General features: G+C 42.0%; 1 protein-coding gene across 6 annotated transcripts in view; it reads right to left on the bottom strand.

Moving 5' to 3' along the window:
• Positions 1–25864, bottom strand: part of LOC142931557 (regulating synaptic membrane exocytosis protein 2-like) — a 25865-nt gene extending 1 nt beyond the window's left edge. The window contains exons 1-32 of one of the 6 annotated variants that reach the window (XM_076075503.1): positions 24236–25864; positions 23126–23190; positions 22466–22585; positions 22148–22247; positions 20542–20665; positions 20122–20168; positions 19700–19788; positions 19559–19594; positions 19110–19240; positions 18591–18789; positions 18063–18213; positions 17938–17961; positions 16608–16670; positions 16243–16369; positions 15983–16090; positions 11593–11643; positions 11425–11493; positions 11215–11274; positions 10895–11004; positions 9957–10484; positions 9654–9695; positions 9433–9510; positions 8936–8962; positions 8219–8241; positions 8068–8135; positions 7493–7645; positions 7215–7399; positions 5035–5170; positions 4113–4225; positions 3902–4003; positions 1843–1982; positions 1–1558 (exon numbers count right to left, since the gene is read on the bottom strand). The exon at positions 1–1558 is cut by the window's left edge and continues 1 nt beyond it. In XM_076075503.1, coding sequence (XP_075931618.1) covers positions 1370–1558; positions 1843–1982; positions 3902–4003; positions 4113–4225; positions 5035–5170; positions 7215–7399; positions 7493–7645; positions 8068–8135; positions 8219–8241; positions 8936–8962; positions 9433–9510; positions 9654–9695; positions 9957–10484; positions 10895–11004; positions 11215–11274; positions 11425–11493; positions 11593–11643; positions 15983–16090; positions 16243–16369; positions 16608–16670; positions 17938–17961; positions 18063–18213; positions 18591–18789; positions 19110–19240; positions 19559–19594; positions 19700–19788; positions 20122–20168; positions 20542–20665; positions 22148–22247; positions 22466–22585; positions 23126–23185 — 3453 coding nt within the window. In that variant the 5' untranslated portion in view covers positions 23186–23190; positions 24236–25864 and the 3' untranslated portion in view covers positions 1–1369. Of the gene's footprint in view, positions 1559–1842; positions 1983–3901; positions 4004–4112; positions 4226–5034; positions 5171–7214; positions 7400–7492; positions 7646–8067; positions 8136–8218; positions 8242–8935; positions 8963–9432; positions 9511–9653; positions 9696–9941; positions 10485–10894; positions 11005–11214; positions 11275–11424; positions 11494–11592; positions 11644–15982; positions 16091–16242; positions 16370–16607; positions 16671–17937; positions 17962–18062; positions 18214–18590; positions 18790–19109; positions 19241–19558; positions 19595–19699; positions 19789–20121; positions 20169–20541; positions 20666–22147; positions 22248–22465; positions 22586–23125; positions 23191–24235 lie in introns of all 6 variants that reach the window. The other 5 variants (XM_076075504.1, XM_076075506.1, XM_076075505.1 and 2 more) reach the window with 5 other exon arrangements.
• Between the last annotated feature and the right edge of the window lie 673 nt (positions 25865–26537).

Raw genomic sequence — 26537 nt, 5'->3', positions numbered from 1 at the left:
TTTCTCAAGTTTTAACTGAATAGCAGAAATAGTACAAATATTCTGATATGTAACAATGACAGTGTTTCTCCACCTAAGGCTGTGAAAGAAAACCAAAATAAACATGACTCAACCCTTTTAAACTAATTTAAAGTTAAACCTCCAAATATGGAAATAAAAGCAAATGGAAATATAGAACAAAAAAATGAAAAGTGATGCTTAGTAATATTGAAAACTGGGTCTGTAAATTGTTCACAATTGTCCTTGAATTGCTTTCATTAAACTGGCTGTTTATTAACTGACTAATATGAAAATTTGTAATAAATAATTTATTGACTATGATGAGTCAAAATAAACTTTGTTAACTTTATGAAGAGATTATTATTAAACTAACTATGAACTTTATGATAGTCAAAATAAATAGTTTCTTTACTTTATGAAGAGTATTAAACTATTTATTAACCTTATGATAGAAAAAATGTACTGTTTAACTTATAGTAAATATTTATAAAAGTTTCCATAAAGATGAAAAAAGGTGGAAAATAAAGTTCAGTTTGTAAAAAAGTTCCAACATTCAAAACAAAACAAATGTTCCAAATAGATTCAGAAAAAAAACCTTTAAGAACCTGGTCTTGTCAAAGAACCTGAATCTTGTCAGTGATTCCTGTAGAACCTTTAAGAACCTTGTCTTGTCAAAGAACCTGAATCTTGTCAGTGATATCTGTAGAACCTTTAAGACCCTTGTCTTGTCAAAGAACTTGAATCTTGTCAGTGATATCTGTAGAACCTTTAAGCAACTTGTCTTGTCAAAGAACTTGAATCTTGTCAGTGATATCTGTAGAACCTTTAAGACCCTTGTCTTGTCAAAGAACCTGAATCTTGTCAGTGATATCTGTAGAACCTTTAAGAAACTTGTCTTGTCAAAGAACCTGAATCTTGTCAGTAATATCTGTAGAACCTTTAAGACCCTTGTCTTGTCAAAGAACCTGAATCTTGTCAGTGATTCCTGTAGAACCTTTAAGAACCTTGTTTTGTCTAGAAACTTTTTATTTTTCCGGTTCTCATTTAACTGTTTTTGTCATCTAATATTGTTCCATTCAAAAACATAAAGAACCATGTTGGGGTGTCTCCATGGAAACACGACTCCTGAGGAGCTGCTGTAATTGGCTGGCAGCTGGAGGTCACATGGCCTCTACTGTCTTTTCTTTTCCCAGTATCCTTTGCTCTGTGGCCACACCCTCATCAAGGGGCGGAGCCTCCCTCCTCCTGGTGACACCATTGTGACACCAGCTGTTACGTCATCGCTGTGATGTCATCAGAGAAGAGGGGGATCCTGGGACTTCCTCCCTGCCCGTTGCTATGGCAATACAGCCGGATGCTCCTCCCGACACTACGACTTTACGCCCTCTACCTCCTTATTGGTCAACGGGGCCAGGGCGGCATCCACCAATGAGATGGCAGGAAACAGTTTAAACCAGCCAATCGCCATGATGGACAGATCCAGATCGTCCAATAAGATCTGAGCAGCTCCCATGAAAGATTTATGGTCCATCCGACCGTAGTCGCCCCACACGATGATCTGCAGACAGACAGGCTCGTCCCTCATGTGTACATTACATTACAGTCATTTAGTACACGCTTTTATCCAAAGCGACTTACAATTCACATTCTACGGGAGCAATGTTTGGGGTTAAGTGTCTTGCTCAAGGACACATCGACATGCAACTAGCGGAGCCAGAGCCGGTGATCAGGACTGCCGATCCTCTGATTGAAAGACGGTCCTGCTCTCCACTTAGCCACCGTCGCCCACAATGTGTACAATGTGTGGTATAATATACAGTATATATATGTAGTATATAGTACCTGCAGTACTTTTCCCTCTGGGCTTTCTTCAAACTGCAGCTGTTGTTGATAAAGTGGATCAGGAGATTTTCTTGCCAGCCGAGTTCTTCTCTTCAACACACACTTCCCGTTATCCATCAGATACACTTTCACATAGGGAGCTACAACATACACACAGATACACACACACACACACACACACACATATATATACACATACACATATATATATACACATACACATATACATATATATATACACACACATACACATATATACACACACACACACACACACACACACATATATATATATATATACACACATATACACACACACACACACATATATACACACACACACACATATATACACACACACACACATATATACACACACACACACATATATACACACACACACACACATATATACACACACACATATATACACACACACACACACATATATACACACACACACACACATATATACACACACACACATATATACACACACACACACATATATACACACACACACACACATATATACACACACACACACACATATATACACACACACACACACATATATACACACACACACACACATATATACACACACACACACACATATATACACACACACACACACATATATACACACACACACACACATACACACACACACACACATATATACACACACACACACATATATACACACACACACACATATATACACACACACATATATACACACACACACACATATACACACACACACACATATATACACACACACACACATATATACACACACACACACATATATACACACACACACACACATATATACACACACACACACATACACACACACACACACATATATACACACACACACACATATATACACACACACATATATACACACACACATATATACACACACACACACATATATACACACACACACACATATATACACACACACACACATATATACACACACACACACACATATATACACACACACATATATACACACACACACACACATATATACACACACACACATATATACACACACACACACACATATATACACACACACACACATATATACACACACACACACACATATATACACACACACACACACATATATACACACACACACACACATATATACACACACACACATATATACACACACACACACATATATACACACACACACACACATATATACACACACACACACATATACACACACACATATATACACACACACACATATATACACACACACACACACATATATACACACACACACACATATATACACACACACACACACATATATACACACACACACACACACATATATACACACACACACATATATACACACGCACACGCACACACATATATACACACGCACACGCACACACAGAGAAAGAAAAGTAAGAAAGAAAGTAATGCTGTACTACAGTGTGATAGCATGTAGTACAGTGTGATAGCATGTTGTACAGTGTGATAGTATGTTGTGTAGAGTGATAGTATGTTGTACAGTGTGATAGTATGTACTACAGTATGATAGTATGTAGTACAGTGTGATAGTATGTAGTACAGTGCGATAGCATGTTGTACAGTGCGATAGCATGTTGTACAGTGTGATAGTATGTACTACAGTATGATAGTATGTTGTGTAGTGTGATAGTATGTTGTACAGTGTGATAGTATGTTGTACAGTGTGATAGTATGTTGTACAGTGTGATAGTATGTACTACAGTGCGATAGTATGTAGTACAGTGCGATAGTATGTAGTACAGTGCGATAGTATGTAGTACAGTGCGATAGTATGTTGTACAGTGCGATAGTATGTTGTACAGTGCGATAGTATGTTGTACAGTGTGATAGTATGTACTAGAGTATCATAGTATAATAGTATGTACTAGAGTATCATAGTATAATAGTATGTACTAGAGTATCATAGTATAATAGTATGTAGAACGGTATGATAGTATGTACTAGTGTATGATAGTATAATAGTAGTGTGTAGTATTCTCACCTGGAGTGTTCTTGTTGCCTTGTTTACCCACAAGCCCTCTGGCTCGGATCACCTCCACATCCAGACGCTCCTTCCTGTACACCATCCCGATCTGGATGTCACCTGACCACCAATCAGCCAATCAGAAGGGCTCATGTTATATGATGTCACAGATAACAGTCATTAACAATAAAAATATAAAGTGGAAATAACATTTTGATTGGTCATTTACCCATCGGAGGCGTGGCCAGAGTTTGGCGTCCAGCCAGCTGGGCGGGGCCTAATCCATCCAGGAAACCGGTGAACTGTTTGTCTGATGCCAACTTCACTCCTGGAAATATCAGCCTGTGAGAGAGAAGAGTGAGAGGTTAAAGAGAGGAGTGAGACATTAAAGAGAGGAGTGAGAGGTTAAAGAGAGGAGTGAGACATTAAAGATAAGACTGAGAGGTTAAAGAGAGGAGTGAGACATTAAAGAGAGGAGTGAGAGGTTAAAGAGAGGAGTGAGACGTTAAAGATAAGACTGAGAGGTTAAAGAGAGGAGTGAGACATTAAAGAGAAGAGTGAGAGGTTAAAAAGAGGAGTGAGACGTTAAAGAGAGGACTGAGAGGTTAAAGAGAAGAGTGAGAGGTTAAAGAGAAGACTGAGAGGTTAAAGAGAAGACTGAGAGGTTAAAGAGAGGACTGAGAGGTTAAAGAGAAGAGTGAGAGGTTAAAGAGAGGAGTGAGACGTTAAAGAGAGGAGTGAGACATTAAAGAGAGGAGTGAGACATTAAAGAGAGGAGTGAGAGGTTAAAGAGAAGAGTGAGAGGTTAAAGAGAGGAGTGAGAGGTTAAAGAGAGGAGTGAGACGTTAAAGAGAGGAGTGAGACATTAAAGAGAGGAGTGAGAGGTTAAAGAGAAGAGTGAGAGGTTAAAGAGAGGAGTGAGAGGTTAAAGAGAGGAGTGAGACATTAAAGAGAGGAGTGAGAGGTTAAAGAGAGGAGTGAGACGTTAAAGAGAGGAGTGAGACATTAAAGAGAGGAGTGAGAGGTTAAAGAGAAGAGTAGGAGGTTAAAGAGAGGAGTGACACATGAAAAAGAGGAGTGAGAGGTTAAAAAGAGTGATATATAGTGACACAGAGTCGTGGTAGAGTGAGTCAGGAGAAAGGATATCTTACGCTCCAGGTTTGGGGTCCTCGGCGTCCGGGTCCCGGCTCGGCTGTCGGGTAAAACGTGATTTAAACTCGATGGCTAAACCTGTTTCTACACTCCTCTGGACAGGGAGTCTCACAACCTTTTTCTTCTTCTCTTCCTCTAGATAAATGAAGGGGGGGAGAAGAAGAAGAAGAAGAAGAAGAAGAAGAAGAAGAAGATGTGAATATGAGCTGGTAACTCTGCGTGCTTCCTACATGTTTTCATGGCTCAGCTGTTTTGTTGCTTCCTGTCAAACTCTAAACATAGAGGTTTATTTTAACCCGAACCATGATGTTTTCTGAACCTAAACAAGTAGGTTTGTTGCCTAGACTTAAACAAGTAGGTTTGTTGCCTAGACTTAAAGTAGGTTTGTTGCCTAGACTTAAAGTAGGTTTGTTGCCTAGACTTAAACAAGTAGGTTTGTTGCCTAGACTTAAACAAGTAGGTTTGTTGACTAGACTTAAACAAGTAGGTTTGATTTCTAGACTTAAACAAGTAGGTTTGATTTCTAGACTTAAACAAGTAGGTTTGTTGCCTAGACTTAAACAAGTAGGTTTGTTGCCTAGACTTAAACAAGTAGGTTTGTTGCCTAGACTTAAACAAGTAGGTTTGTTGACTAGACTTAAACAAGTAGGTTTGTTTTCTAGACTTAATCAAGTAGGTTTGATGTCTAGACTTAATCAAGTAGGTTTGTTGTCTAGACTTAATCAAGTAGGTTTGTTGTCTAGACTTAATCAAGTAGGTTTGATTTCTAAACCTAAACAAGTAGGTTTGTTGTCTTAACCTAAACAAGTAGGTTTGTTGTCTTAACCTAAACAAGTAGGTTTGTTGTCTTAACCTAAACAAGTAGGTTTGTTGTCTTAACCTAAACAAGTAGGTTTGTTGTCTTAACCTAAACAAGTAGGTTTGTTGTCTTAACCTAAACAAGTAGGTTTGTTGTCTAAACCTAAACAAGTAGGTTTGTTGTCTAAACTTAAACAAGTAGGTTTGTTGTCTTAACCTAAACAAGTAGGTTTGTTGTCTTAACCTAAACAAGTAGGTTTGTTGTCTTAACCTAAACAAGTAGGTTTGTTGTCTTAACCTAAACAAGTAGGTTTGTTGTCTAAACCTAAACAAGTAGGTTTGTTGTCTAAACTTAAACAAGTAGGTTTGTTGTCTAGACTTAAACAAGTAGGTTTGTTGCCTGAACTTAATCAAGTAGGTTTGTTGCCTGAACTTAAACAAGTAGGTTTGATTTCTAGACTTAAACAAGTAGGTTTGTTGCCTAGACTTAAACAAGTAGGTTTGTTGCCTAGACTTAAACAAGTAGGTTTGTTGACTAGACTTAAACAAGTAGGTTTGTTTTCTAGACTTAATCAAGTAGGTTTGATGTCTAGACTTAATCAAGTAGGTTTGTTGTCTAGACTTAATCAAGTAGGTTTGTTGTCTAGACTTAATCAAGTAGGTTTGATTTCTAAACCTAAACAAGTAGGTTTGTTGTCTTAACCTAAACAAGTAGGTTTGTTGTCTTAACCTAAACAAGTAGGTTTGTTGTCTTAACCTAAACAAGTAGGTTTGTTGTCTTAACCTAAACAAGTAGGTTTGTTGTCTTAACCTAAACAAGTAGGTTTGTTGTCTAAACCTAAACAAGTAGGTTTGTTGTCTAAACCTAAACAAGTAGGTTTGTTGTCTAAACTTAAACAAGTAGGTTTGTTGTCTTAACCTAAACAAGTAGGTTTGTTGTCTTAACCTAAACAAGTAGGTTTGTTGTCTTAACCTAAACAAGTAGGTTTGTTGTCTTAACCTAAACAAGTAGGTTTGTTGTCTTAACCTAAACAAGTAGGTTTGTTGTCTAAACCTAAACAAGTAGGTTTGTTGTCTAAACTTAAACAAGTAGGTTTGTTGTCTAAACTTAAACAAGTAGGTTTGTTGTCTAGACTTAAACAAGTAGGTTTGTTGCCTGAACTTAATCAAGTAGGTTTGTTGCCTGAACTTAAACAAGTAGGTTTGTTTTCTAGACTTAATCAAGTAGGTTTGTTGTCTAAACGTAAACAAGGCTTGTTGTCTAAACGTAAACAAGCAGGTTTGTTGTCTAAACGTAAACAAGCAGGTACGTTGGACAGTATCCATTCAGTCTCCATGATGAGTGTGGATGGAGACGTTGAATGGAGAGGTCTGGACTCACCTTCAGGGTTTAACTGGGAAGCGCTCTGACTCTTCTTTCCCAGTCCCACCATTCCCATCATCTTTGCTCCGAAGCTCGAGCGTCGCTTCTTGTCATCATCGTCATCGTCATTTCTCCCCAACGAACAAATCTCTCCTCCGACGCTGGACGACTTTGTGAGAGGAGCTCCAGCGGCCGGTGCTGCCCTGCAGGAAGGGGGAGGAGCAAACACACCTGTGAAACCTGTGAAGTGTGTGTGTGTGTGGGGGGGGGGGGCTGCACTACTGTTGCTTACTTACTTTGAAGGCTCAGGCTCCACCTCCTCTGCTTCCTCCACTGATTCGCTCTTCTGCAGCGTGGCTGTGCCCTCTTCTGCCACCGCTACTTCCTGTGTTACCTCTGACCCCGCCCCCAACTCCACCGATTGGCCCTCTAGAGCCTCTGCCCGACTGCTGTTGCCAATGAGAGGAGAATAGAGCAGCATGCGGACGAAACATGCCGCAAGAAACGGAATGATGGAGAGCAAAAACATTCTGACATAACAGAAACAGGAGCATGCTAACAAGCAACATGCTAACTAAAAACATGGTATTCAAATAACAAGATGCTAACATGCTAACTTAAAAAATGGTATTCAAATAACAAGATGCTAACATGCTAACTAAAAATATGTTATTCAAATAACAAGATGCTAACCTGTTAACTAAAACATGCTGGAGGATAAGCAATGCATCATGGGATGTATGGGTTTCTTTAGCTGACGGTACAAGTGTGAGTTAACAGTAATATCTAAACTTAAACAAGTAATCTTAATTTTATATATATTAAATACAAATATGTAATAAACTTTACTCTGATTGGTTGCTGGTCTCACCTGATCCTCGTGACCAACACATCGCTGACATCACTGTCTGATGACTTAAAAGACAGACTGTCCCTCATCTGGAGACACAGAGGACAGGACAACAGGTGAGCGGGTGTATGACATCATCAGTGATGTAATACTGATGTCACTCTGCTCTCACCTTTGATGGATCCTTCGTCACAGCTGCAGTGACAGAAGAGGACAGTTTGTTTATAACATCACACTGATGACGTCATAGTTCTGGTTTAGCAGAGTTATGTCACAGTATGATCGTCTGACATCATCACTGATAACTTCCTCCACTTTCAGCAACAGAAGCCATTCAAACATAAAAACTAACAAATTGTATTTTTTGGGCATGAACCAATGAGACGACTAAAAGTCATCCAAGCTAGTCCTTCAGCTTCGTCTTTCAGCGTCTTCAGGTAAGACTGAAGAAGCTGACACTCGTGGCTGCATTTTCAAAAATAAAAGCCCCACCATGGTAACAGAAGCTTATCGGGGGGGGCCTACACATAGCTGCATTTTCAAAATAAAAGACCCTAGATAGTAATTTGATACAATTTTAAGCTTTTGATATTTTCCTACAGTTGCAGTAAATAAGACAACATCTTCAAAAAATCTTCAACTTCCTCTAACAGTTTAGCTTCCAACGTTTCTAGTAATGAACTATTTTAATGCAGTTCAACAACCAACTCTTGCTCTTTTACATTTCAGTTCCCAGGTTTGTCAGCAGTGCGTCTTCTAGTTTTTACCTTGTTCTTCATCAACAGAGTAACGATGATGTCACCAGAAAGAGCAACATGTAAAACATCTTATTTCTGTTAACAGCATGAGCTGAGACATGAAGTTTAAATACTGAAGACAGAATCTCTACCTTCTCTGCTCAGTGGTAGCTCCTCCCCTTCACATTACAACAGTGGACGGATGGATGGAACACAAAAGAAAGACAAGAAACGATTCACAAATACTTCAAGTCACACAAACCAGGAAACGAGGGATGAACCCGTGGATGGTTCACGTAGCACCACTGAGCTGGCTCACGTAGCACCACTGAGCTAGGTCACGTAGCACCACTGAGCTAACGTTACAGCTCAGCCGAGGAATGGAAGGCTGCTACTTCACTAGCTTCTTTCAAATGCCAGCTGCTGACTGGTGTTTGGTTGAATTTTTCTTCCTGTTTATTTATTAAAGATATTGTTGTTATCATTCTTTAAATATCCACACTCTTGTTTATAATGTGGGACAATGATGGATGAATAGATGATAAATTGGTGAAGGGATCAACTAACCCAACGAGGATAAACGGATTACTGAGACTAATTACTCCCGTTAATCACTAATGTGTCACATAACTAAGGCGGGAGGAGCTACCTGTCTGGGGGTGGGGGTGGCTAACAGTTGGTGCCATACCATTGGCTGTTTTGTTCAGCTGGTCCTCCCATGTGACCTCTGCATCATGGTAAAGAGAGAGATGATTGGTCAGACTCTTAACTGAACCTTCTGATATCAAACCAGTTAAACCAGCAAGAACTCTGAGCATGTCTACATACACACCGAGACAACAATCAGATCCACCTGAGATTCTGATTTACCTTTTCTGGTCCCTCCAGGTGTCGTTGGGCGTCGGTCTGGATCTGACATGGATAGGTGGGATGTGATGACATCATGATGATGTAACAAAGATGAACACAGGAACCAATGAACCAATGAATGAACCAACCAATGAATGAACTAATGAATGAATCGATGAATGAATGAACCAATGAATGAATGAACCAATGAATGAATGAATGAGAGAGCATGTCTGACACACACAGATCTGTCTGTGAGTCACTAGCTACTGGTTCTAATGGTTCTACACTGACATTGTTTACACACACCTGTGATGGACTCACCTGGAGTCTGTGGGGGAGGGGCAGGTTCAGGTGGTGGCAGTGATTGGACTACAGGAGTCGCAGCAGGTACAGGTAGAGGTCCAGGAGCTGGAGGCGAGGCTTGGGCAGGTGTTGGAGTCGCAGCAGGTACAGGTAGAGGAGCTGGAGGAGGGGCTTGGGCAGGTGTTGGAGTCGAAGCAGGTACTGGTAGAGGCCCAGGAGCTGGAGGCGGGGCTTGGATAGGTGATGGAGTTGAAGCAGGTACTGGTAGAGGTACAGGAGCTGGAGGCGGGGCTTGGACTGGTGTTGGAGTCGAAGCAGGTACGGGTAGAGTTCCAGGAGCTAGGGGTGGGGCCTGGACTTGTAGCAGAGCTGGGGGCGGAGCTGGTGCTACTACCGGTGTGTGGGGGGGGGCGGTTCCTGGAGGATGTGGGGCTTGTATTCGTATCAGAGGAGGCGGTGGATGATTGGCAGGGGGTGGGGCTTGTTTATGGACAGGGGGAGGGGCAACTGTTCCAATTGGTGATCCTGTGGTGGGTGTGGTCAAAACTGATGGACAGCAAAAGAAAAAAAAGATGATCAGACAGACGAATGAAAACAAACCATGAAATAGTAGTACCTGAACCTGGAAGTTAAATAACCACCTTTACCTGAGAAAGGTAAACTAATAAAACAGGGGGGGGTCAAATCCACCACATTCAGGTGGAGGTTCTTGGAGGATCGCCCAGACAGAGCTGGAGGACTTTGCAAGGGTAAAAGACCTATGTGCTACTTTTCTTAGCCTGCTAATCACTGGGACCAGGACCAGGACCAGGAAGAATACAAGGTTGCAGCCAACCACCTTGTCCAATCAGGGCCTTAAACAACGAGGAGAGGAAGTACCCAGATATCTGCTGGCTGCATCAGGAACCACAAGAATTGTCTGTTGCCATTTCCTAAAAGGTATCGAACGTACGTACTTCTGTCTGAAGCTCCTTTGGGTGGGACGAAAGGCAGCTGGCGTCCTTGACGGCCAAAGACCGGAGATCCTGTCGGACTCGCCTGGGTCGATCCGCCTTGAGGGTTCGACCTGTTGGAAGAAAATCCAGCAGGACTTAAACTACCAACCTGACAGGAGGGAAGCAAGGCAGCGGCTGCAAGGTCAGGGGTCAAAGTGGTCGTAGTCATAGTAACAGACGATGAAGGAAGATGTTCATGGAGACTTGTGCTTCAGCTATGCTACGCTAGTTGTTTCTGAAGACCTGCTAACATCCTCTACACCTGTCCACTGTCTTTTTACCTGAGAGGTTCCTCGTCGTAGGTGTCAGGTTCGTAGGGGAAGTCGGGAATGAAGCCCTGACTGAAGAGCAGAAACATATCAGAACTCCAAACCCACCTGCACCTTGAGGGGGGGTCCTACTGGTCTCTACAGGTGTGCCCTTTATGGGGACACACCTGTATAGACCACGCCCCCTTTTAACTCTGACCCCGACAGAATAAAAGTTCTCACCTGTAGTCCTCACAGCTTCCGTTAATCATGTGTTTTGTCCAGAGAGTTTGGTTCGGACCGTTTAAATATCTTACACACAGAAAAACACACATGTACATGAGAATGTGATGACAACTACTAATACTACAAGTACTACTACTGTGAGTATTTCTACTACAGTTGCAATACCTGTCGTCAAAATCCAGTGAGGTGGCAATGGACGCTCTCCTCAGAGCCCTCCTGAATATACAGAGACAACCAGTGAGACCAGTACTACAAACTGTGCTACAACCAGTACCAGAACGATAACCTGTTCTATATCTAGTAAAAACAGTAGTATAACCAGTTCTACAACTAGTTCTAAAACTAAATCCAGTACTTCAATCACCAATTAAACCAGCAATAAAACCAGTAGTAAAAAAGTACTGAAAAACAACATTCTATGACTAAAAACAGAAGTACAACCAGTAGCACAAGTAGAATATAACCAGTACCAAAACCAGTTGTATGACCCTTACCACTACAAATAAAAAAAACATGACTAAAACCAGTATTTAAACCAGTACTACAACCAGTACTATAACTAGGGGTGCAACAGATCACAAACCTCACGGTTCGGTTCACGGTTTTTGAGTCACGGTTCGGATCATTTTTCAGATCAGCAAAGAAAAAGGGAGAAAAACATAACTTTGCTTTCCATTTATTAATTAAAGAACTTCAAGAACACTTGAAGCAAAGAACTTTGGGCTATAGTCTTACATACAAACAAAAATATTGAAGATGTCCAATTTGAAACAAAATTAAATAAATAATAGATAAAATTGAAGCAGCAAGCAGCATTGATCGGGCCCTCGCATATTAATGCACGTCGAGGGTACTGGCAAGACTTTGGGTGACGCGGCCATGCATTTCTGTGACCATCATACACTGCGTGCACGAGTTAAACGGTGTTTCCTCTGTCGACCAATGGCGTAGCCAGTTCATTTTGCCAGGTCTTAAGCCTTGAATGTTTTGAGTGTACCTCCGAATACAATCATAACTGTCATCCTGTAAAAATTGACAAAAACTGAATGTGTGTGAACGCGCTTCAGTGTTGGTAACACAACAGATTGTCAAAGTAAATGCAGGTCGTTTGTTTGTGCAGGTAGCTCTGACAATTACTGCTGAGTGACTCAACGCTGGAAGAGTCGAGGAGAAATAGGAGAATGTAGTTCCATGTGAAAAAAAAAAATCTTTTTATAAAGAAATAAGTTTAAGCCAAAAAGTGAGCCAATGTAGAATAATCTATCATACAAATTAGTCTGGGTGCAGTTTGATTTTATTAAACAAACTTTACGTTGCATGAAATTACTTTACATTACGGCCTGTTCCAAAACGAACAAAAACAATTCAATTTACTATTAATGAAAACTCCACGTACAAGCGCGATTTGGAAACCTTTTTTATCCAATTTCTACTCTTCAAACATCTTAGTTTGCACATATTTAGATCAGAGAAGTCTTTTTCTCATGGTGTGCCCACGAACCCTTTCAATAAGTTCAGTGTTTGGGCCGCTGTAATTATAGAATCCTGCTTACGTCCGTGGTTGCCAGTAGGTGGCGCTATGACTATGAGTTAATATTGGCATGCAGAAGTCCTAAAGTCATGACAGTCATCAAGCATGTCAAGTTTGGGACAGTTTTGACAAAGTAGTCGAGTTACAACAGCTTGATGGATGATGTCGAACGATGTCAAATGTCCGCGACACCAAGTCCATGTTGTTCGATGAAACCTCAAGCTTTTAGTAACTTTTAATCACTAAGGTCTTTAGATTGTTGTGACCAAATTCTAAGCTGATCTGATTAATTCCCTAGGAGGAGTTCGTTAAAGTACAGCACCTGGAAATGGAAAAAAAACCACGAGAAATTCATACAAAATTAAAAATGGCTGACTTCAGGTTGGGTTTAGAGCATTATCCCAAGATACTTATTTTTAAGTTTAGATGTGATACATCTGCTTATAAAATTTCATACATTTAGGTGAAACGTACTGCGAGGGCTGCATTGTCAAAATTTCAAAGGGGGCGCTATCGAGCCGACTTGCAACTCTGAAGCATTAAAATCACATCAGATAACTACATTCAGGATTTTAAATGTGTGTGCCATGATTGGTTATGTTTTGAGTATTTTTAGCCCCTGAAAAACACATTTATTTTTCATGGCGAAGAATGCGTCGCCACGGCAATGGCCTTTCACGAAACAACAAACTTTGAGTACCTTTTAATCACAAAGGTCTTTAGATTGTTCTGACCAAATTTGAAGTTGATCTGATTATTGCCCTAGGAGGAGTTCGTTAAAGTACAGCGCCTGGAAATGGCAAAAATAACACTAGAAATTCATACAAAATTAAAAATGGCTGACTTCCGGTTGGATTTAGGGCATGGCTTTTATTTAAGTCCAAATGTGATACATGTTCCTACAAAATTTTGTAAATCTATGTGAAACGTATAGCGAGGGCTGCTTTGTAAAAATGTTGTAGGGGGCGCTATTGAGCCGATTTGCCACTCTGAACCAATAAAATCATATTATATAACTAAATGTTGTGCTTTAAATCTGTGTGCCAAGTTTGCTTATGTTTCGAGCATTTTTAGCCTCTCAAAAACACCTTCGTTTTTCATAGCGAAGACTGCGTCGCCATGGCAACGGCGTTCCACGAAACATCAAAAGCTTCATAAACTGGCATTATGAACTTCTTATATTTGTGTGGAACTGATCTGATTTACCTACTAAGAGACACAAGCCAAAGTATAAAGACTTTAACTTCCTGTTATCAGTAGGGTTGGGTACCGAAACCCGGTGCTAATATGGCACCGGTTCCTATACGACCGGTACCTACCGGACCGAAACGCAACGCAGATTTCGGTGCTTCCTTTCGGTGCCTGAGCCGATTGAAATACTTTTTTACACTACTCTGATGACTCCATCCTGGCAGCAGGTAACGATAGCCTCGGTCCTCCGCTCCTCACTCATAGTATTATTACAACCGGACGAGCCGTGCGCGCTTAGAAACAAACCCCTCCATCATTCTGGCGAAGCTTCGGCCATGATTTATTAAAAAAACCGAGAACGAGATCTGTCAAACGGCTGGCAGGCTACTGACTTCCTCCATCGACATCCGGGTACTTAGCGCTGCCGCTCATAAGCACAACATCCACAGGACACGAAACCTTCTTCTTCTTCTTCTTCGAGGTGTAGTGGCGGTTGGTGCGACGAATTGCCGCATCAGCGCCACCAACTGGTAAAATAAAATAAGTCAGGAGAGGTGTCGTATTTTGCCAGAGAAGGCAAATATGCTCATATTTCTGCAAAATAATTGCTGAAGTTTGAAGCTGTAGTGTGTGTACAGAGTGTGTGCGTTTTGTATATAATTATATTTATAGTATACTTGAAACAGTTAATATATTGTTCAATTTGAAGAAAAAAGTATCGGTTCAGGCACCGTTTAGGCACCAGTATCGTTTTAAAAGTATCGTTTTAGCACCGGTATCGGAAAAAACCCAAACGATACCCATCCCTAGTTATCAGTAGGTGGTGCTATGACTATGATTCCAAATTGGCCTGCAGATGTCTTCAGGCCTGGAGTCTAATCAAACATGTCAAATCTGGTAAAGATCTGATGATGTGGAGTCGAGTTACATCAGTTTATTTGTTCATGGTGAAGGATTGAAATTTGCCGAGCCGCCACGTTGCCGCCCTTCAACAACTTCTTACAATCTTCACAATGAAGCATTATCAAGGTCTTAAGACTTTTCTGACACAATTTGAGAGGGATCTGATTAATCTGTGAGGAGCAGGATGTGAAAGTACACAACCTATAACTTCCAGTTGCCACTAGGTGTAGCTAATGCTATGATTCTAAATTGTCATATAGATGTGTTCAGGGTCAGGATGTTATGACATATGAGAGATTTGGAGCAGATTAGACAATGTACGGCCGAGTTACAACAACTTCCTGTTTTGTGGCGAATGGTGTTTTTTTGACGCCACGGACACATAGTTCGATAACTTTTTGATCTTTGAGTAACTTTTCACTGCCAAGGTCTCAAGAAGATACTGACCGAATCTGAAGTCAATCAGGTTAAATCTCAAGGAGGAGTTTGTTAAAGTATGACGCCTTCAAATGGCGATCGGTGATCCGTTACACCACTAACTATAACCAGTACTACAACCGGTATTCAAACCAGTACTACAACTAGTATTAAAACCAGTTGCATGACTATTACACAACAAATACAAAAAACATTACTACAACCAGTATTTAAACCAGTATTTAAACCAGTACTAAAACCAGTACTAAAACCAGTACTATAACCGGTGTTCAAAGCAGTACTATAACCGGTGTTCAAACCAGTACTACAACAAGTACTGCAACCAGTGTTCAAACCAGTGTATTTTACCGGTCCAGCAGTATCAGGGATATGTTTTAATTAATTAATTAGTCATAAATACTTATTATTTACATATTTATTTTTGCTGATTGGCTGGTTTGAAGACTGTCTGCTGATTGGTCTCCAGGTGACCCAGGTGTTTATCATAGTTACCTTTCCAGGCTGCTGTACTGGCCGGCATCAGAGTATGCTCGGCTCAGTTTGGAGCCTCGCAGCAAACGCACAGCGTCCTCACGGTACAACGGGTACAGAGGGTTACCACTGGCAACCGGAGGTCAGGGGGTCAGGGGTGAAGGTGTTGGGGGTCAGAGGGTAGTGAAGGTCAGAGTGTGAGGAGAAAGTGACAGGAGTGAAATGAAGGTGAGGCCTTTAAGGAGGCTCAGTCTCTCATTGGTTGACACACAGCTGGTTACCTGAGAGGAGGCGGTTGGCTCGGCGACCGTGACCTCATCCTGACCACATCGGATCGAAGGAAATGATTGGACGACATCTCCTGCTCCGACATTGAGAGGGCGGAGTCCCGTCCATTCAGTCTGTAGTCTGGAGATAAACAGAGCGGGAGTTGAACCATGGACACTGAACCATGGACACTGGACCATGGACACTGAACCATGGACACTGAACCATGGACCCTGAACCATGGACCCTGAACCATGGACACTTAACTATGGACACTGACAGACAGTCTGGCTCTGAGGGCTTGGTCACACAGACGTTTGAATTTCATTTTGACATCTTCTGGGCTGAGTTGCAGTGCATGATGGGACATGAAGTTCACCTGATATCACCCCGATGCCGTCTTCACAGTCTGAAAACTCACTGTCACTGATCCTCTGAAACCCTGCAGAAAGAGAGACAGGATGTTTAGGCCTGGAAGCAGCTCCTCATAATCCTCCACTTGAGGGTCCAGGGTCCTGAAACTCCTCAAGGACTCCTGAAACCCCCTTAACCACAGAATCCTTTTAGAAGACGAGTAATAATACTCTGTCTGTATATATATATATAATATTTTATTTTATTTTTAGTTATTGTGGATTTTTTTTTACTTAGTTGATGTTCTTTACTGTTTATTACTTATTTATAATACTTGCTGCTTTTGTTTCTTTTTTACCATGTACCTTGTTTGCACTGTTCACTATGCTGCTGTGATCCTGTAAATGTCCCCACTGCGGGACTAATAAAGGATTATCTTATATTATCTTATCTTCTCTAGGAACCTACAGAACTCCTCCAAGGATTTATGGACCACTGAAAACTTCTTAAAGAACCTTGAAATCCCACCTGGGAAAACCTTAAAGACAACAAACCATTAGGAATGCTAGTGACCTAAGAACCCTGTTACAACGTGAGGCACTTTCCAACAACCCACAAGGATCTCTTGAAGGACCTGTGAGACTCTATAAAGGACCGTCTCAAGGACATTTAGAACTTCTTCATTTACAGCTGGAACATTCTCAAGGACCTGTGTAATCCTCTTGAAAAGTCCTGGGACAATCTTGAAGACAACTGATAACCCCTTGAGGAAACCAAGAGAGATCATGAGGATTCACTTAGACAAGGACAAGAACCAATCCTGGAACCCCTGTCAAGAACATGAACTCCTATCAACCTCTCAAATAGTACTGAGGTGGTCTTGAACCCTTTGGTATACTTGGATCTTTTTGAAGATTCGTATCTTTTGTTTTTATATCGACCTATTAAAATCTAAAATTGCTCGAACAGCCTCCAGAATCTCCACAACGACTTCTAGAACCTGTCAAACTCTATCAAGGACCCCTGAGAATCTCTCCAGGAAATCCAGAACCACTTCATATAAGAGGACTGGCTCAGCCTCTCAAAGCCTCCTGATCGGATGTTCCTTACAGTTTTGCAGATTGGAACCATCAGAACTCCCAACAAACAAAGAAACAGCAGAATCAATCAGTCCAGTTTATCTTCAGACATCAAAGTCAGCTGACCCTTGTGAGGGACAGGGGGCGTGGCCTGATCTCAGATTTGAGAGTACATGAAGTAAAAACATCTGTTTAATAAATCTACTGATGTTTTACATTCTGAATGATTCACAGTTCAGTAGCAACACACACACACACACAGTTAACTGTTGTTACCTGAGTTATAGTAAAGACGTTTGTCTGCAAAGCATCATGGGAGAAAAGTTTAAAAAAAAATCAACAACAGAAGAATAAAAAACAAACCACAGGAATGTGTGTGTGAGTGTGTGTGTGTGTCTCACTCTGCAGCCCCCTGCTGGACGGACTGTCTTCAGGCTGCAGTCCTCTCCTCTGCAGGTACGGGGAGGTGCTGGGCAGCTCAGAGGAAACATCATGAAGTTTGTACCAATGAGGCTGATCGTCCAACAGAGCAGAGTCCAGCTCTATCAGGACCTGGACCCAGAGACACAGAGACACAGAGACAGAGAGACACAGAGACAAGAGACGAGAGACACAGAAACACAGAGACAAGAGACGAGAGACACAAAGACACAGAGACACACATAGACACAAAGACAAAAAGACAGAGAGAGAGAGACAGACACAAAGACACAGAGACAGAGACACAGAGGAGAAAACAGACATGAGGACGGATACTTTGAGTCCCTCCTGATCAGACTGAGCTCTTTGCAGATCTTTATGAAGGAGGAGGAGAAGAAGAAGTCCTCCATCATAAATAACAGAGACAGCTGAGATGATTAAACTTAGGACACTATTTAAGAAGAGACAGGTGGAACATATCGGTTTCTATGTTCCCCGTGTCTTCTGACCTCTCCCAGGAACTGGCTCTCCTCCTCCCGAACTCGGGCCTGATCCCAGACCGTCAGCTCCAACATCCGGTCTCTGAACTCCTGTCGGGGGACCGGAGAGTACATGAAGGTCTGGTTCCACCGAGGTTCCACCGATTTCTTTACCGTCTTTGTTCTGCGCTTACTCTTATCACTGTAAAGATAGGAGACAGTCCCTCTACTGGTTACACAGAACCAAGCAGGAGGTTCTGCAGGTTCTACAACAGAACCACAAGGATCAGCAGATGAACCAGAGAACTCTGGGCCTCATCACCAATATCTGCCTAAGTTAGTCCCTGAATCGGTTCTGGAGACGGAGAACTGTCCTGAATAAAGTTAGTGATGTTTTGTAACCAGCAGATCGACCATCAGTGATAACTGATCATAAATATGTTGGAATAATGTAACAAACAAAGTTCTACACATTCACTTCCAGAAGCAACACTGACCCTCCTCCATGTTCTAAGGATCACCTAGACCACAGACGGGTTCTAGTTCTACCTTCTGTCTGGCAGGAAGCAGATCTTAACGTAGGGGTTCCTGGGTCGGCCGTCGTCTCGGACAGGAAGTGCTTTGGCTCCGAGGACCGTGACGATCAGCTGATGACCCACTTTATCATACCATAGCTTCACCTGGAACACACAGGGTTCATATCAGGACAGCAGCAGCATCTATAGAACCTCACACAGGGTTCATATCAGGACAGCAGCAGCATCTACAGAACCTCACACAGGGTTCATCTCAGGACAGCAGCAGGATCTACAGAACCTCACACAGGGTTCATATCAGGACAGCAGCAGCATCTACAGAACCTAACACAGCTGTACTGGTAACGGATTAGAGGCTACTGGTTATTGACTATTGGCTACTGGTAACGGATTAGAGGCTACTGGTAACTGCTTCCTGTTCAACACTATAACTATAAAACTCCTCTCTAAAGCTACAGTTACCTGAATTCGGGGAACCAGAGGACGCCTGATACCACTCTGAAACACACACATCAAAATGAAACATCTGTTTGAAACATCTGTTTGCAGCTGATTGCTGTGGACTGTGCCGTGTGGTGGTGCATACATGCTGGGTAAACTTACAGACACCCTCCCGGAGAGAACGCTGGGGCTCATGGGAGACGTGACAGAGATGAACGGAGCAACTTTCTGAGAGTTGAAGGAACTGGAACCTGAACACAGAACATCGAGAAGACGCCAAGAAATCGCTGTATTCTTACAGACTTATTTAAATTTCTCCTTTAACATTTTGTGTTTTGTGCTCCATTACTTTTATTCAAACTGTTGGTGTGACTCTTTCAGCCTTTTTCAGTCTCTTTTGTGGTGGTTTTGAGTCTCTGTGATCGTTTTGTGGTGGTTTTGTGTCTCTTTGTGGTGGTTTTGTGTCCCTTTGTGGTGGTTTTGTGTCTCTTTCTGGTGGTTTTGTGTCTCTTTATGGTGGTTTTATGTCTCTTTATGGTGGTTTTATGTCTCTTTATGGTGGTTATGTTGAATAATAAACTTACTGGAGTCCAGCTGGACATGGGAGCTTTCCGCTGCTTTTAAAACATCTCTGAAAAAAAAAAATCACAAATAGTAATCTGTTAAAAACGGAACAGAATTTCAGGTTCTCTGTGGACTAAAAGCTATGTGAGAAAATAAGAAAACATATAGTTTGTGGTGTGTTGTGCTGCATCTTTATGTCTAAATGGAAAGTTATTTAAGTATATCAGGAAAACACACAGCTCCACGTGACATAATATAACATGTAAAATGATCATGGCCAAGTAAAAAACTGTAATTATACATAATGTTCTCTGTGATCCACATCAAGCTTACTGAGCGTGTTGGAGAGTCTCCTTTAAGTATTTCACTAAGGAACCGGGTCACTGAGTCACAGGGTTCATATTAAGGAACATTGTTCGACTCATGGACCTGTGACCTACCCAATAGGTCGGGACACCACCAGCTCCACCTGTGGTTCTGGTTTGGAGTCCAGGATAATATTGTAAACTTCATTAAATGTGGCTCCCTGGAGAAGCCGACCATTCCACTCCAGAACCTGATCACCTGAGAGAAGACATCTGTGAGAACGTTTCTGTTGTTATGGCGACAAAAACAACCAGAACACTACAGTACAAGGGTTAGCTTAGCACAAAGACTGCTAGCACGAGGAAACAGACATATTTTACAAAGAAAAAAGAAACAATAATATGAGACAAACACAAAGTAACAGTTTAAACTGACAAATGAAGGAAGAATAATATAATGATAATTATATTAGATTCATAACATAAAGCTTCATCCAGAGCTCCATAGATGTGACTATAACTTTTAATGAATGTGAAAAATAATTACAAAAACCACCACAGCAAACGTAAAGTAACACAACACGTCCAGTCCACATTAGCTTGATGAATTCCCGAAGTTAAGGAGGCCCAAGCTGGTCCAAGCTGCTTCAGAACACGATTCCTTTTCCATCACCTGCTTCCGGGATCAGCACACCTCCAGCAAGGCCTTGTCCTCCAAGAAAGCTCCGTGTATCCAGCCGGTTCATGGATCCTTGCTGCTCCGATTTAGTTTAGTCTTCGTCAACTATTTCTTATTTTGAGCGTAACAGGTCCAGAAACTGAATCATACTTTCGGTAACTTCATTAAACACTCTCACTCCTCTCTTTGTTCTCCTCCATGCAGCTTTAGTTAGTTGATTAGTTTTCCCCTTCCCCCTTCCCCCAGGTGTGTCTGATTTATAGCCTCTTTACCTGTCAGGTTGGAAAAGGGCTATTCCATGCATTTCTGTTCTGCTATAGGCTCTATAATGGTGATGTTAGATTGATGCTAGATGAGAGGATATCTAGTGGTTTAGTGTTCTAGTGGATCTATAAATGTAAAGGTGATGTTAGACTGATGTTAGATGAGAGGATATCTAGTGGTTTAGTGTTCTAGTGGCTCTATAAATGTAAAGGTGATGTTAGATTGATGTTAGATGAGAGGATATCTAGTGGTTTAGTGTTCTAGTGGCTCTATAAATGTAAAGGTGATGTTAGATTGATGTTAGATGAGAGGATATCTAGTGGTTTAGTGTTCTAGTGGCTCTATAAATGTAAAGGTGATGTTAGATTGATGTTAGATGAGAGGATATCTAGTGGTTTAGTGTTCTAGTGGCTCTATAAATGTAAAGGTGATGTTAGATTGATGCTCGATTGCTGCTTGTGTGTTTTTTATCATCTCAGTGAAAAAAGACTAAACACCAACAAATATGGAAGCAGAAAAGTTAGTTTGAAAGAAAGATGAATCTTTTGTTGACTTTTGGAAACGTTTGAATCACAGGATTCAGAAACAATCCTACAGACTGATTCTACAAACAGTATAATACTAATAATATTAGTAACCTGATCTTTATCAAACTGGATTAAGATATGAAAGTAATTATTAAAGCCCATTCATTTTTCATTTGTTCCCAGGTCTGTTTCACACTGCCGGGGTTACAGCTGAAAGAGTTATTCTAAAATATTCTCAGGTGTGTGTGTGTGTGTGTGTGTGTGTGTTTACCTGGTCTCAGGTGTCCCACAGTGTCAGCCAAACTTCCTTTCTTCACCTTCGTGATGAACGCACAGAGACGACCAGACTCCATCACCTTCCCCCCGACCACCTGACAACAAACTGACCATCAGCAAGGCACTAAAATGAAGAAGAAGAAGTAAAAGAAGGAGAAGAAGGAGAAGAAGAAGAAGGACAAGAATGAGGAGATAAAAAAAGAAGGAGAAGGAGAAGAAGGAAAAGTAGTAGAAGAAGAAGGACAAGAAGGACAAGAATGAGAAAGAGATAAAAAAAGAAGGAGAAGGAGAAGAAGAAGAAGAAGAACTTCACCTTGAGTCCCAGCAGGGATCCCATATCCGCGGCAACTGTCCCATCCTTCATCCTCTTATTCAGCAGAATTCGACCAATCAGACACTCTCCATCTTTGGACTGTTGCCATGTGACCGGCTGCTGATGAACAATAAACACAAGCGGTCATTTGACAGTTCAGTCCAATCATACGTTTATACGAGTGGATACTAAGAGGACAGTTGTTCGCCTGGTGAACACGGTGACAAAGTTTCTGTTTTCTGGGCATCGACCCAACAATAAAGAATAAATATTAAACCTTAAACATTAGACATTAGACATAAACCTCCATGGATCAAATATTCATCATAGAAAGAGTCATAATGCCGTCTGAGGCGTCCTGTCAACAGTTTTACGGACGTCTCTTTGACAGAGGTCCAATCAGTCGGACAAGTGGGGGACAGACAGGATGGAGGATAGACATGATGGAGGATAGACATGATGGGGGACAGACAGGATGGAGGACAGACATGATGGGGGACAGACAGGATGGAGGACAGACATGATGGGGGACAGACATGATGGGGACAGACATGATGGGGGACAGACAGGATGAGGGTACGGACAGGATGGGGGTGGGGTTAGATGGATCAATAGAAGGGGTGGGGCTTAGATTGATCAATGGGCGGGGCTTAGTCCTACCATGGACAGTGGCGCAGGCTCGCTGTGCCAGGAACCACGATCCCACCGTTGGCCGTCCATGTCTCCTAGAAGGAAAGAGAGGAGGTCAGAGGGTTCTAGTGAAAGAATAATAAAAGAGGAACTAAATGGTTCTCAGAGACACTCTGCTGGTCCAGACATGAGAGTTTGCACCAGAGGGACGGTCATGGTTTTGTTTCCAACACTATGTCAAGGACCCACATGCAACACTCACACAATCCACCAATCATTTACCTCAAGGTCGTGGACTTTGGTTCTGGTTTAGCATGGTGGGGAACGCACACACACATACACAACCTTTCCTGAACCTTCTGCTGGGTTCTGAATCTTCAGAAGGGTTCTGAACCTTCAGAAGGATTCTGAGTCTTTAGTAGGGTTCTGAACCTTCAGCTGGGTTCTGAACCTTCAGAAGGGTTCTGAGTCTTTAGGAGGGTTCTGAACCTTCAGATGGGTTCTGAATCTTCAGCTGGGTTCTGAGTCTTTTAGGACAGTTCTGAACCTTTAGCTGGGAGTTCTGAACCTTCAGAAGGGTTTTGAGTCTTTAGGAGGATTCTGAACCTTCAGCTGGGTTCTGAGTCTTCAGCTGGGTTCTGAGTCTTTAGGAGGGTTCTGAACCTTCAGATGGATTCTGAACCTTCAGAAGGGTTTTGAGTCTTTAGGAGGGTTCTGAACCTTCAGCTGGGTTTTGAGTCTTTAGGAGGGTTCTGAACCTTCAGATGGGTTCTGAACCTTCAGAAGGGTTTTGAGTCTTTAGGAGGGTTCTGAACCTTCAGCTGGGTTTTGAGTCTTTAGGAGAGTTCTGAACCTTCAGATGGGTTCTGAACCTTCAGAAGGGTTCTGGGTCTTTAGGAGGATTCTGAGACCTCAGCTGGGTTCTGAACCTCAGTGAGTCCAAAGTGAGTTTATACAGAAGTTAGCATACCTTACTGGTCGCTATGGCAACGGTACACATAAAATGGCGCCACTCTGAACATGTGACCTCATTCTGTTTCTATGGAAACACCATGTCGTCTGTAATCCGTCTTTACACACAAGCAGCTTTAGACACACACACACAGACAGACACACACACAGACACTGCAGCCTACTTACAGGTCTGTCTGAGCGCCATTAAGTATGAAGAGGAGGATGAAGAGGTGAACGTACACACTCCTCACAGTGTTGGTGGGTGTTGTTTGTCCTGAGTTCTGTCTGCAGGCTGTAGAGCCGTTCAACCTTTCTGTAATGAGATTTACTGATTCTAAACTTTGATCCCATCCTGCTGTCTGTCGCTTATTGTTAGCATAATGCTCAGCTAGCTTCCTACTCACTGCACACTTATTAAACTGCTGTTAGCCTATTAGCATGTTGTTAGCTTACTGTTAGCCTGTTACGAGCCTGCTGTTTGCCTGTTATTAACCTGTTGTTAGCTTGAACTGTGACTTGGCATGTAGATAGTTTGGAAGTCTAAAAGTGATCTGGTTGGTCAAACAGTAAACTAGATGCTGGTGGACGTTGGCTAGTTGTTGTCATTATTACAGTGCTGATCCCGCCCCTCTCCTCCTGCATCACTACCAGATCTGAGCCACAGAAATCCAGCAGATCACCATGAAATCCAGCAGATCACCATGAAATCTCCAGACCTCCTGATCAACGGAGGATCCTGTAGTTGCTGTGATGTTGCTCGTCAGGTGTGCAGACCCGTTGTTGTCTGGTTGGTCAACAGGTGAGTTCCTCCAGCAGTCTCTGTTTTCACAGTGACTCCTGAGCCAAGCTTGTTAATCAAAACTCTCTTATTTTAATCCAATTGAGCAGTAGTAGAGGCGGTGATTCGGAGGTGGTGTTCTAGTCTGGATCACATTATCAGACGGGATCTCCAGGATCCTCCACGGTTCTTTGGACCTGGGCCGATCCGGTTTGATGGTGAGATGAATATTCTCCTGGTTCTTGTTACTCTCCGGATGTCTTAAGGGCAGCAGCAGAAAGTCTGAGCTGCTCCGTCACCTCCCAACCTGAGAGGAGGCACAAGAACCCTCTGAGCCAATCAGAGCAGCTTATCTCTGACCAGGTGACTTCTGGCCCAATGACAGGAAGGCAGCAGATTAACTTGTTAACATGACGCCGAATGTCTTGATAGACGACCTGCAACATGTTGAGCAACTGCAACATGTTCAGCAACTGTAACTAACAGCAACATGTTCAGCAACTGTAACAGCAACATGTTCAGCAACTGTAACATGTTGAGCAACTGCAATATGTTGAGCAACTGTAACTGCAACATGTTCAGCAACTGCAACTGCAACATGTTCAGCAACTGTAACTAACAGCAACATGTTCAGCAACTGTAACATGTTGAGCAACTGCAACATGTTGACCAACTGTAACTGCAACAAGTTCAGCAACTGCAACTAACGGCAACATGTTGGGCAACTGTAACAGCAACATGTTCAGCAACTGTAACTAACAGCAACATGTTAAGCAGCTGTAGAAGACGTGCAGGGAAACACAGAGCTCAGCTGTAAGAGGATTATTATGCTGAGCTAATTATTGCCAGAGAGAGAACACAAAGTCACTGTGGTGTTGGGAAAACGTGAGGAACCTGAGGAACGTTTGTCCTATTTGTGTCATGTAATATAATATAACAACACAGTAAGATGAAAGCTCTCTACTCTGCATGTAGCCACCTAGCATCTTTTAGCTAACACTTAGCATGTAGCCGCCAAGCCTCATTTAGCTTGCAGTTAGTATGTAACCACTTAGATATGCATGCAGGAAGTCAATTCTACCATCCCCCTTCAGCACAAAGCCCCACAAGAAACAGAAGATGGCCGTCAACTGATGTAAACACACACTAAATCTAATAAGCAGGGAACACAGTGGTTGGCTCCTCTAGTGTCTTTGTTTAAAACTAAAAAGAAACAATTATACAAAAAGGAACCTTTACACAAACATTTGATAGAACATGCAATGTAAAAGTAATGATCTATCTTTCGAGACCACCGTCCCCTCCAGCAGATAACACATGTTTAACCATTATCTCACACACCTTTGATTTAATGCTATGACCTAAAAACAATACATCATGTTTCTACAAGTTCACTCTTAAAATCATGCTTTTAAACATATTTAAAACAGGAAAGAAAAAGAGCCTCCCAAATCAGTCACCAAACAAAGGCTGGCCTTGAGGCTGATCAGCTGCTCTCTCAGGTTTGTCTGAGTTCAGGAGGAAAGGTGAACCTCCCACCCCATTGTATGGTATGCCCCCTGTTGCCTGGGTCCTAATGGTAGGTTGCCTGTTACCTGCCCGCAGTATTTGAACGCGAAAAAAGGCGCGTTCGATATGCGGATCCGCCTGGTGTCCGCAGTGAGTCCGCTGTTTGACGGTGCCCGTATCCTGTGCATATGGCCGAACTGA

This window comes from Anarhichas minor, unplaced genomic scaffold, assembly GCF_050575085.1.
Source record: "Anarhichas minor isolate MPS153535 unplaced genomic scaffold, ASM5057508v1 ptg000053l, whole genome shotgun sequence".
Taxonomy (NCBI): domain Eukaryota; kingdom Metazoa; phylum Chordata; class Actinopteri; order Perciformes; family Anarhichadidae; genus Anarhichas; species Anarhichas minor.
Note: the sequence above shows the minus strand (reverse complement) of the source record. Positions and strands in the feature narration are given on the sequence as shown.